Below are 13,307 nucleotides of genomic sequence, written 5' to 3' on the forward strand. Positions count from 1 at the left end.
GCTGTTTCACTTGATGTGTGTAACCTCTTGCTAAGTCCCTCTCTGACTGGGAAAGGAGAAGAGGGAAGGATGTCTGCTTAGGACTCAGTCATGGTCTCAAGCTGCCAAGCCCCCCCCCCCCTCAAGGGCACTGCTGAATCTACTTCATTTCTCCTTCAACTTTGGGGACCCAGCTGGAGTATGCAGTTGAGTTCCTTTGCCCAGTGCTTGCCCTTCTGATCTGCAGAGAGAATCAGAAAGGGCTGGATGATTCGGGGTGGGGTGGGGTGGGGTGTTAGGTGGGATGCAGGAGGAATAGCTTCTCAGAGAGAGAGAGAGGAGCCAGGCTGGCCCTGGGAGTTGAGTCCTGTACTGAAGCCAGTCTTCTTTCCCACTGATGCTCTAAGGGCTCAGAATCCCAAGACAGCTCAGGGACAACCAAATGACTGCCAAAATAGGAGGCAAAATAAATGAGGAGGGAAAGGGGAAATGGGACGCAGTGGTACATCTTACTAAAAGCATCCTATCTATATTGCAATATTTTACTGCAGTTCCCATTTATGATGTACTAATTGTGTGTGTGTGTTTTAATCCACAGATCACTTCCTCTTCTCCAAGTCACCCAGCAAACTCATTTTATTATCCAAAGCTTAAAAATTTACCACCTATTGCTCGAATAACCATGATAAAACTTAAAAGAAGCAAACTCGGCTTTCCTGTTCCTCAAAGCAATGGGACAGCAATAGGTAACGAAATAGATGATTCTGTCTCAGGTCAGTGTGTTTTACACTAGGGGGGAAGAACTATTCTCTTGTTACTAACAATGAGGATATGTGTGAAATGAAAGCCCTTAAGTAGGCAATTTGGAAAAGAAGTGGCAAATGGCAGCAAAGATCCGCCTCTGCAGAGGGAATGACTTATGACTGAAGTGATAGGGGTGGGGGACAATCAAGTAGCTGGTAAACCTTGCCAGAGGTTCCCCTTTTTGCATTCATTTTTCACTGCACATGGCCATGCTTGCATGTTCCTTACCATTTGAATGAAATGCCCATGCAGTTTCCATAGTTTTGCTTTTTCAGGAAACTAAAAGGCTCAGCCCCCCCCATCAATTCAAGTCAGCAAGTCATCTGAGTGAGTGCTGGTTCCAGATGAGGAACACTTCCAAGTGTGAGAACTGCCATGAAAAATGTCCCCCTTCCAAGCACATCTCCACATGGTTGGTCCTTCGAATGCCAAATGGGCATGCCAGGACATTGCCAGGAAGTGTGTAGCATTAGCAGAGAGAGAGAGAGAGAGAGAGAGAGAGAGAGATGATGATGATGCAATCAGTCTCAACAAAACAGCAATTTGCCCGTTGAGTTTACTGCCTCCATATAAGATATCTGCATGAAAATTAGGGTATTTATACATGTAATTTCATATAGAAAAAAACATAAATTAAACGGTGCCAAGGAAGATGTAGGCACACCTGTGAGGAATAAGCATACTCCATGCATCCACGCAACATGCCATCCCTCCTTCTCCTTAGACTTTCAGTCTCTCAACTCTTTAATTCTGTAATTTGGTGTGGAAACAAAAACTGGTGCCAACACTTACAATTTCATGCTTTTTGGTGAATGAGGGCACTACTGATTTGTATCGATTTCAGCTCCAATGTGTTTTAAATTGATTTTCAGTCGCGTGTGCATTTTTTATCACCATGTGCACTCTCTTTAAAAAGTATTACTTTGATATAAAATACACGTAGGGGCTTAAAACTGCTTCAGGAAACTACACCTGAGATTTCAGATCATGTCATTAACCGGCATGTTTGCAGACCACGGGGTTTCCATTGTTGCTGGCCCTGGTGCATCACCAATGATTGCAACCTTCTCTTTCCTATTTGTTTTCAGTACAGTTTCCAGGCATCCTTTGGAATGCATGCATTTCTCTCTCTTTCTCGCAATTAAAATGATGTAGTGACAGTGACATTACTTTGGATGGCTGGACAGCAGTGTCCCTGCTTTCCAAAACCTGCTACTGCCCACAAAGGCAGTATTTGATATGACGGGGGTGTTCACATTGCCCAGAGGGATTCATAAAGAGTCAGTTTCACAAATGTGTTAAACAAAAAAAGCCCCTGCCAGCCTATTAAAAACAACAACACCTCACTTTGCAGCCCCCCAAAAAACAGGCTTCACCATGCATCATGGAGCTGGGATTTTTCACATCAATTTTAATTATGCAAAACCTGATTCCAAAACAGTTCTTATTGTCAGTCTAACTGCATCCTATGTTAATTTGTAATCAGTGACCTAAATCCAACTGTTAGTCCCAAACCGAGTAATCTCATTAAATCAGTGGAAGTTACATGGGTACTGACTTACTAAATTCCCTTTAATTCAGTGGATCTGCTCTAGTTGGGACTAGCAGTTGAACACCCAAAGCACACCAAGACATTCACAATAAGTGTGTTGAATTGCTCTAGTAGCAGAGATAGATATGTTTGCCAGAAATGGATGGTCAGGGCAATGACAGGATATATAAGTGTCTGAACATGTGCTTCCAAGCCCCCTAGTGGTGAATAAAACAAAATATTTAAAGATTTCCAGGAAATCCCCTTTTAAACCAAGTATTAGTTGATCCTTTAGAATTCCCTTGCTTTTCTACACCGCTAACATCCAAGAAAGATATTCTCTTAAATGAGCCTGCCCAGGCACTTCTCTTGATCCCACCAGGATCTCTGTCAGGGTAGAAGGGAGCATCTCATCAATAGCTGCTCCCAGGCTGTGGAGCCCTCCTCCAAGGGAGGCCAGGCCAGTCCCCTCCCAACTGCTCTGTTGCCAAGAGACAAAGGCCTTTTAAAGAGTGATGTAAGTCGACTAAAAATAATAATAATATTACACTCCACATTAGGGTGTTGGAAAAAAATGTACACCCCTTATCTTTGGAATCTTCACACAAGGCCTTTCCAGCGGCCATCCTTGCTTGTCCAATACCTCAAAAGAATTTTAAGAGGCAAACTATGCCTCTCACCATTTTGGGCCGCGGAGGAGGGAATTACAGCGGAGAGGTGGCTAACCATGGGGTATAATCTTGGAACACTAACCTTGGGAAATTATCCACTTGGATCAAGCATACACAGAGATGTCAAAATAATTATAATTATAAGCAGATAATTATAGGATGGTAAGAGACACAAATGCCATCCCTTCATCACCTGCATGGATGAGTGGGTTTTCTTTTATTATAACCTCTGTATGGTGGGAGTGTGGTGTAGTAGACAGAGTAATGGAATAGCATTCAGAAGCCTTGGGTTTGAATCCCCAGTCAGCCATGGAAAATTCTTTGGGAGAGAGGAACTGGTAAAACCACTCCTTATATATCTCACTTGCCTTAAGAGCCCTACTTGGGCTGCTATGAGTCATTTCTGAATAGATGGCACATAACACACATATCCTCCTTCATAGATTGCTGCCTCGTCATGGCAAAGGGGCTTGAGTAATTTAGAGAAGCTATGGGCTATGCTGTGCAGGGACACCCAAGACGGACAGGTAATAGTGGAGAGTTCTAACTAAATGCGATCAACCTAGAGCAGGAACTGGCAAGCCATTCCAGTATCTTTGCCAAAAAAACTCAATGGACAGAAACAAAATGCTAAAAGATATGACGCTGGAAGATGAGCCCCTCAGGTCAAAAGGCATCCAACATGCTACTGAGAAATAGCAGAGGACAAGTACAAATAGCTCCAGTGCTAATGAAGTACAGTAGTTGGGCCAAAGCCGAAAGGACGCTCAGCTATGGACACGCCTGGATGTGGAAGGAAAGTCTGATGCTACAAAGAAAAATACTGCATAGGAACCTGGAATGTAAGATCTATGAACCTTGGTAAGCTGGATGTGGTCAAACAGGAGATAGCAAGAATAAACATCAACATCCTGGGCGTCAGTGAACTAAAATGGATGGGAATGGGCGAATTCAGTTCAGATGATTACCTTATCTACTATTGTGGGCAAGAATCCCATAGAAGAAATGGACTAGCCCTCATAGTCAACAAAAGTGGAAAAAGCTGTACTGGGATACAATCTCAAAAAATGATAGAATGATTTCAATATGAATCCACGGCAGGCCTTTCAACATCACAGTCATCCAAGTTTATGCACCGACCAGCAATGCTGAAGAGGCTGAAATTGACCAATTCTGTGAAGACTTACAACACCTTCTAGAACTGACACCAAAGAAAGATGTTCTTCTCATTTTAGGGGATTGGATTGCTAACACAGGGAGTGAAGAAATAAAAGGAACAACAGGGAAGTTTGGCCTTGGAGCTCAAAACGAAGCAGGATAAAGGCTAATAGAGTTTTGTCAAGAGAACAAGCTGGTCATCACAAACACACTTTTCCAACTACAGAAGAGGCGACTCTACACATGGACATAACCAGATGGGCAATATCAAAATCAGATTGATTATATTCTCTGCAGCCAAGGATGAAGAAGCTCTATACAGTCAGCAAAAACAAGACCTGGAGCTGATTGTGGTTCTGATCATCAGCTTCTTATAGCAAAATTCAAGCTTAAACAGAAGAAAGTAGGAAAAACTGCTGAGCTCGTCAGGTATAATCTAAACCAAATCCCTTATGAATACACAGTGGAAGTGAAGAACAGATTTAAGGAACTGGATTTGGTGGACAGAGTGCCTGAAGAACTATGGATGGAGGCTTGTAACATTGTACAGGAAGCAGCAACAAAAGCCATCTCAAAGAAAAGGAAATGCAAGAAAGCAAAGAGGCTGTCCAACGAGGCCTTAGAAATAGCAGAGAAGAGAAAGGAAACAAAATGCAAGGGAGATAGGAAAAGTTACAGAAAACTGAGTGCTGGCTTCCAAAGAATAGCAAGGAGAGACAAGAGGACCAAATTGCTAACATGCGCTGGATTATGGAGAAAGCCAGAGAATTCCAGAAAACATCTTCTTCTGCTTCATTGACTATGCAAAAGCCTTTGATGGTGTGGACCACAACAAACTATGGCAAGTTCTTAAAGAAACGAGAGTGCCTGACCACCTTATCTATCTCCTGAGAAATCTATATGTTTTTTCCAGTAGCGATGTATGGAAGTGAGAGCTGGACCATGAAAATGGCTGACCACCGAAGAATTGATGCTTTTGAATTGTCATGCTGGAGGAGACTCTTGAGAGTCCCCTGGACTGCAAGGAGATTAAACCTATCCGTTCTGAAGGAAATCAACCCCGAGTGCTCACTGGAAGGACAGATCCTGAAGCTGAGGCTCCAATACTTTGGCCATCTCATGAGAAGAGAAGACTCCCTGGAAAAGACCTTGATGTTGGAAAGTGTGAGGGCAAGAGGAGAAGGGGACAACAGAGGACGAGATGGTTGGACAGTGTCATTGAAGCCAAGAACATGAATTTGACCAAACTCTGGGAGGCAGTGGATGACAGGAGTCCCTGGTGTGCTGTGGTCTATGAGATCATGAAGAGTCAGACATGAGTTAACCTAAACAACAACAACAACAACAACAACAACAACAACAACACACACACACACATGATAGAAGCAAACAGCTTTATCAACAAATTCTGTCTGAAAATCCCATCCCTGACAAAATTTAGACTGTTTTACTGATCAGTAAGAAATATGACATGGCAGTGAGTCTTATGAAGACTAAGGCCTGGCCAACTGAGAGCAATCTTGTCTGATTGATCTATGACTATCTGTTCAAGGCAGTCATTGTCAATAGTGGGCATGTGGTCCCCTGGGGGGTGCTGCCAAATTTAAAGGAGGCCACAGACTAGGAACAATTTTTCACACACCATCTGATAAGATTTGCTATGCAACTTATAGCCTGATTCAGCCTATGTTTCTTTCATGTTGTGTTTATGGCCATGACAAAAAAAACAGAGAATGGCTGGTTTAAAGGACTGGGCTTGCAATTTGGAGCTCCTGTTACAATCTGACCTTGTTGTTGGACAACCATATCATATCTAAAATGAAACACCACCCAGCAGCTACAGCTGGTCCTCCAACCTGGACAGAGGTTGTCTGGCACTCATGAGCCATGTGTGGATTAGACTACTGCAGGATTGCATATGAAACCACCCCTCGGAAATCTCAGCTAAATTGAACTAATTGCTATTTGGAACTATCCAAATGGAATACATCTTGCTAGCACCTGAAGAAACCCACTGGCACAGACTTTTGATATTTTCAAGCCACATATGACCTGGAGCCCCAATAATCAGAAAGAGTAGATTTCCCACAGGTATCTGTACAAGGCTAAAATAATCTTTGCATCCCTTCTTTGGGTTGGACCATCTGAAGTTTTATTTTCTTTACATTAAAGACCTATATCTTCCTTTTTTAAAAAAGTGTTTTCAAGATGGTGTGCAGTAGAGATGGGCGCAGACCTGGAAAATGGTGGTTTGTGGTGGTTCATGGCCCATGGTTAGCCATGAACTATGACATACTAGAAACCAACTGGCAAATGGGACCATTTGTGATTCAGTTTTCTGTTCGGTCCCAGTGAGAAGAGGGGCTACCTGCTCCGGTGGTGCCACCACCATTGCCTCCCTGGGCGCCATGCTTCAAGGCAGTGACCGGGCTCCTTGTTGCCTCTCAGCATGCACCTGCCTCCCAGCTGATCACCCTCATTAGCTGGGGTGCAGGAGCAGGCTCAGAGTCAATGGCCAGCATCTCTGCAAGGAGTCTGGTTGCTGCCTTAGAGCTTGGCACCTGGGGCAGAGGCAGTGGTGGTGGCGGCGGCAGCAACGCAGCAAGAGCGGGAGCAGGCAGGGTCCGTGGGAAGGGGCCGGGCAGGTGGGCATCCCTTTTTGCTGAAACAAATGAAATACCAAACTGGAAAAAAAAGTTTGGTGTTTCATTTTGCATTGGCAAAACAGGATCCCCAAACGGAATCATGAACCAAACCACAAACCAGCCTGGTTCATCAGCTTTTCTGGTTCGGGGCTCAGTCCGAGCCCATCTCTAGTGCACAGTTAAACAAGTGCTAAGCAACAATTATATGGCACCAGTAGCTAAAATACTAAAACAAAGAATGGAAAAAAATGAAACGGCACTTTCAGTAGTTGTACCCAGTCTGTGGGAACCTTTAGCCTGTGGAGTTTTTTCCAGTGCCAGATTGTGTGTCTTTTTTTCCAGCATGAAAGCCTTTCTATTTGCCGCAGATAATGAGCAATTCATTGCGGTTGGATCCAAATGTTTACAAACTTTATGACCTCTGATATTTTTACTCTCTCAAGCTTTTCAATGGCTGGCTGCTGTTTGAAAAAAAAAAATTATGTTGCTTTGGAGTAGTTAACTTCGCATCAAGTAATATAATTTACTGTATACAAATAATCTGTACATTTTGGTTGCATTAGCAACGCTACATCTGAACACATTTTCCTCCAATGTTTCTGTATTGCAGAAACTCCGTTGGACTGTGAGATCTCCCTCTGGTCTCCTTGGGGCCTTTGTAAAGGAAAGTGTGGGCGTTTAGGGAGCAAAACAAGAACTCGGTATGTACGCCTTCAGCCTGCCAATAATGGGACTCCCTGCCCAAGCCTGCAAGAAGAATCAGAATGCGAACCAGATAATTGTGTCTGAAATTATTCTTTTGCACAATTGTTTAGCTAATTTAAACACAGAAGATACTTAGTTAATATTGTCTGTACCTGTTCACATTCTTTATAGTTCAGGATAGTTGTAATTTTTCCTTTGATTGTGATTATTATTAATATTAATATTATTTCATAATTGGATAGCTAGTTCTACTTGCTTCCTGCAAGGAAACATCTGATTGTGAATTCCTGCAGCACCCCCTGGTGGCAGAAAAACGCTACCTTGTATTTTGGTGGTCAGTCGTCTATACTTGTAAAAAAGCTACCCCATTCTTAAAGATTTGGAATGCGCTGTTTGAAAAAGTGTTTCTCCTGTGTGTCTCTGAAATATTTTGCTAGATTGCGTTGGCACTTTCCAAACATTTAACACAAGAGAATGTACTTCGGAGAAAAACAGAAACAAAGCTCTACGAATTGGAAGCACAGCGGAGAATAAAATACAAATATTAGGGTAGACGACAAAAAGCAGAAGAGACCATAACTGTGTGTTTTGAAACAAAGCTCCACAAAATGATTACCTATCCTTCAAATAATTCTCCTTTTTTAGCCCTATTCAGGGATTACATATGTGTTTACATTCAGCGCAGATACAAGGGGAACACTCTAGCCTGTGTTTCTGTCCGACATGTAGGAAGCAACAAGTCTGGAAATGCAAGGAGCTTTTGCTATCTGTGGGGACCTCCCATATGAGTCAGGGCCTCGGCAGGATATGCCTCCCCTTTTCTATAACCATGGGTTGTTGTGACCCATAAGATGGTGACAAAACCAGAAGGAGGACGCGGAGCCAGAGTCGTTCTCTCTATCAATGGTGTCTTCAAACAGATAAACAACACCTGGATTTTGTCAGTACTGAATTTACTGCCTGCAAATATTTTTAATATTATAAAAGGAACAGGTCTCTATTGCCATTCTCTTTACAAGATGCCTGATTCTATAATACGTCACTCTTTTTTTTTTCTCTGTCTGATCCAAAAACTGTAGGCTTTTTAAATTTGGAAAGTGCTCCAAAACTCTTAACAATTTGTCTGCCCTTTCCAGAATACACCCTTTCATTGTAGAAGGACTCAGGCTCAATCCCTAGCATCTCTGTTTTGAAATGTCAAAAGAGCTCAGCTGATACCATCTTTCTTCTCTTTGAAACCACAGATCTCAGTGTTGTTCAGATTAGAAAAAGTGGTCAAGATGGACAAATTGTCTCATGTGATATATGTGTTTCCTGTGTAAACATCCTGTACCCTAGCTCCTTTAGTTTGCAGCACTCTTCATTCCAAACAGAAAGAATCACAATGCAGACATACGACTGCAAAACTTTCACATTTCTCCAGTGTCTTATCACTGGGCACATATGCATATGTATTCCAGTTCAGGGGTTAATGAGAAAAATTACTCTGCTTAAACTGGAATTAATGGAGAGCTGAATTTGAAGGATCCCCATATCTGTAGGATCAGTATCCACAGTTTCACTTATCTGCGGTCAGAAAATATTAAAATAAAAAACCTAGAAATATACATTTTCACGATGCATTTGCCAGAAGTGGCCACTAGAAGGAGGTGGAGGCCACTATAAATTCTTGTTGGTGAAATACATAGCAAGGTCTCTGGGTCCCTCTAGTGACCAGTTCTGGTAATACATGGTGAAACTACTTTTTCTGGACTTTTCTTTCTTTCACCATGCTATGTATAGTATTCACTATTATCTGTGGCTTTCAGCAGCCATGGGGAGGCTTGGAACCAATCCCCCACAGATATGGCGGTCCTACTGTATAGCAAAGCTGTAGAACAATAAATTAATGGAATTGTTAGAATTTCTATGAATATATTCAAAGAAGCTATTACACAACAATTTGTTGCCTGCCTGCATTGACCGAATACTAATTATTACACTTAAGTTACACACAGATAAATCTGCTTTACATGTAAAATAGCCTATATCTATAGGCACTACTCAAAAAAAGTAGATGAATTATCTACTAGATGGAATTAGTAAAAAAAAATGCACAAAATTCCTGGGTTTTGCCCAGTTATCACACACCACAATAATTTGTCGTGTTTTTCCCCATCTTTTAAATTTTTCACAAATTCTAAGATATGAGTGTGACAACCCCAGACCTACTGGAGTATACCACACTTTAACTAAGCTGCCACCAACCATTCCCTATAAGAAGTCACACAGACCAGGAATGGATTTTTAACAAACAAAAGAACAAGGTTTATTTAAATAACAAACAGGGTAAATAAAAAGATCAAGTAAATAAGATACTGTAACGTGGCTTAGTCTCAATCATACATACAACAGTTTGGTTCACCCAGAACACTTTAAAGTAAAGCACAGACCCTGAACCTATCAGTTCTGGCTACCTATAAAGAAACCTGAACCTATCAGGTAGGTACTAACTGACACACAGTTGTACCCAGTCTGACACACAGACTCCCACTCCTCACTCTCCACACAAGCTCCAAATATATATACAGTACAGCACCTCCCCCCTGATGTCCCGCCTTCCACTCCCCATAGGATGGAACTTTCCCTCCAAACCCATGACAGACAGGTACCATCAGTGCTGTATGTAACACCTCCCCTCTTTATAAGTTGTTTTGCAGGGGAAAAGCTAAAGTGCTTTTCTCCAAAAAAACAACCAGGATCAAAACAATTAACAGTTATACAATAACACAATCCCATACTTACACTCTAGGTTAAACATATCACTTATGCATTTTAACATTCATATTTACAATACATTAAGTTACCTTTATTAATACAAACCAAGACTGATCAATAAACAGGTACAATTAACTTTTGGTCACCAAAATATACATAGTCCATGTTTCTTCGCCGTCTTCACTCTTCGGGTCTTCTTGACAAGGCGTCAGCAACACAGTTCATTGACCCTCTGACCACCTTCACTTCAAAGTCATAATCTTGCAGGTTTAAAGCCCACCTCATAAGTTTACTATTGTGGGTTTTCATTGTCTTTAACCACTGCAGTGGTGAGTGGTCAGTGCACAGAACAAAATGTCTTCCCCAGATGTAAGGTTTGGCCTTCTGAATCGCGTATACTATGGCCAGGCACTCCTTTTCCACGGTTGCCAAATGTCTCTCACCTTTCTGGAGTTTCCTACTCAGGTAGGACACTGGATGCTGGTCACCATTTTCATCCTCCTGGCAAAGAACTGCTCCTACCCCGCTGTTAGACGCATCGGTGTAGATGATGAACTCCCGGTCGAAGTCTGGAGCACGCAGCACTGGATAATTGATGAGCGCCTCCTTCAACCTCCGGAACGCCTCCTCACAGTCGCTGGTCCACGGGATGCGGTCATCAGTCTTCTTCCGCGTCAGATCGGTCAGCGGAGTCGCTATCTCGCGAAACCTCGGGATGAACTTTCTGTAGTAGCCCACCAACCCAAGAAATGATTTGACTTTTTTCTTGGTGTTGGGTCTGGGCCAATCACGAACGGCTTCTATCTTGGCCTCTAGGGGTTTGATCACTCCTCCCCCTACTATGTGACCCAAGTATTTTATTTCTGGGCTACCCAGCTGCAGTTTGTTCTCTTTGCAGGGCCTAGGCCAAAGCACTTCCTCCCCTGGGTTAAAGTGCCTCTCCCTGGTTTTCTGATCATACCAGGTTTTCTGTCTAACCTTCTGAGCTTGCAGGTTCTCTGCTGCTAGCTCTAGGTTTCTCTTTAGGTCATTCCTTAAAGAGTCTATATATGTCACAACATCTTGTGGGTCATCCTGGGTGATCTGTTCCCAATTTTGTTTGATTAAATCTAGTGGACCTTTCACCCTTCTCCCAAACAAAAGTTCAAACTGACTGAACCCGGTACTGGCTTGTGGCACTGATCGATAAGCAAACAAAAGGGATTGCAGCTTCTGGTCCCAATTGTTTGGATTCTCTGCCAAGTAAGCCCTAATCATGCGCATCAGAGTCCCATTGAACTTCTCCGTTAACCCATTACTTTCAGGGTGATAGGCAGTGGTTTCCTTGTGTTTAATTCCACAGATTTGCCATAACCGTTTCATGAGCTTTGATGTAAACGATGTGCCCAAATCTGTGATTATTTCTGAGGCAAATCCCATCCTGGACATATACCCCACCAAGGCATCTGCCACTGTGTTAGTTTCAATGTTAGTCAAGGGAATGGCTTCGGGGTACCTCGTGGCATGGTCCACAATGGTGAGAATGAACCGGTTCCCCCTCTTTGTGGCCTTGGGCAAAGGTCCCACAATATCCACTCCTATACATTTGAACGGGGTGTCAATCACAGGCAAAGGGCACAACTTCGCTTTGGTCCTGTCACGGTTATTCCCCTGCCTCTGACACACATCACATTGTTTACAGAACTCCTTGATCTGCTTCCCTATTTCAGGCCAGTAAAAATTTTGTGTGATTCTCTGCTGTGTTTTGTTCACCCCTAAGTGCGCAGCAAACATGTCAGAGTGCCCCCTTTGTAAGATCATGGGGCGATACTTTTCAGGTACCACTAGCTGACTTCTGATCCCATCTCCCCCTTTTGAGATATTCATCAGGGTCTCTCTATATAAAATTCCCTTTTTCTCACGAAATCTCGCTGTGGTTTCAGGTGTTAGCTGGGTGTCTGTCACCTGTTCAAAACACTTTTGGAGAGTGGCGTCTGCCTTTTGCTCTTGGCCAAATTTGCTGTCTGTGGTTAAGGTTTCTACCACAGCTTCGGAACTACCCTCATCTGCTTCAGCCTCGGGCTCTACAGTACCCCCCTGAACTGTCCCCGTGGTGGCTTGTGAGCGTGTAATCACTAGCACCCGTTTCACATGTTCAGCCAGGTCATTTCCCACGAGCACGGCTGCTGGCAGAGTCGATGAAATCGCTAGCCGCCAAACTCCCCTCCAGCCTTGAAAGCTCACAGGTACCTCAGCTACTGGCAGTGAGATCACCTGTCCCTCAATCCCTGCCACCTTCAAGCTCTCATTTGGGATTATATACTTCCTAGGAATAATGTCTGGATGGCACAGGGTCACCTGGGAACAAGTATCCCTTAGCCCCCTATACTGATGGTCAAGTATTCCTACGTCCACCCCTGCGGTCTCAAACAACTGCGAATCTGTCCTCACTAGTAAGCAGCGCTTGACCTCCACAAGAGGACCATTTTCCCCAGCCTGATCAGCAGATGTAACTGTTCCAGATTGAGTAGCCATGGCAACAGGCTCCCTCAGTGGCAAGGAGCTTTGCTCTTTCTGGACACAGAACACAGCTTTTGGCTTGGTTCCACTCAAATCATGAGGCAAATTTCCCTTTAGCTGCTTTAATTTCTCACACTCTGAGATTAGATGGCCCTTTCCTTGACAGAAATAACATTTTCTGCTGTATTTTGAGTCTTTCTCATCTGGTTTTGGTTTTCCCTCCAAAATCTGAGGTCTTGGTGGTTTCATGTCTGAGGGCTTCCCTTCAACATGGGCCCCTCCCCCTTGCTGGTTTTTCCCTGGTCCCTGAGAGTACTTGCTGTAGGTTTCTTTGGGTTTACCTACAGATTTCCCCTCAGCACCTAAGGGCTTTCTTATTTGGTAAATAAAATCTGCGATCTCTGCCGCCTCTGTCACCGATTTCGGTTTCCTCTCCCTCACCTGGAACTTCAGTTCCCCATGCAGGACTGAATAAAACTGTTCCAGCGCTATCAGGTCTTTGAGCTGCTGGAAGGTCTCTGTCCCCTCCTGAGACAGCCATTTCTCTAGCAACCTCAC

At 43.4% G+C, this 13,307-nt stretch overlaps 1 protein-coding gene across 2 annotated transcripts in view; it reads left to right on the forward strand.

Annotated features, from left to right (window-relative positions):
- The window catches only part of SPON2 (spondin 2), a 42,634-nt gene extending 34,740 nt beyond the window's left edge, over positions 1-7,894 (forward strand). For both annotated transcript variants that reach the window (XM_020797066.3, XM_020797065.3), the window contains exons 5-6: positions 578-752; positions 7,399-7,894. In XM_020797066.3, coding sequence (XP_020652725.2) covers positions 578-752; positions 7,399-7,577 — 354 coding nt within the window. In that variant the 3' untranslated portion in view covers positions 7,578-7,894. The remainder of the gene's footprint in view (positions 1-577; positions 753-7,398) is intronic.
- Positions 7,895-13,307: the final 5,413 nt, after the last annotated feature.

Source organism: Pogona vitticeps, chromosome 3 (genome assembly GCF_051106095.1).
Source record: "Pogona vitticeps strain Pit_001003342236 chromosome 3, PviZW2.1, whole genome shotgun sequence".
In the NCBI taxonomy this organism is placed as follows: Eukaryota; Metazoa; Chordata; class Lepidosauria; order Squamata; family Agamidae; genus Pogona; species Pogona vitticeps.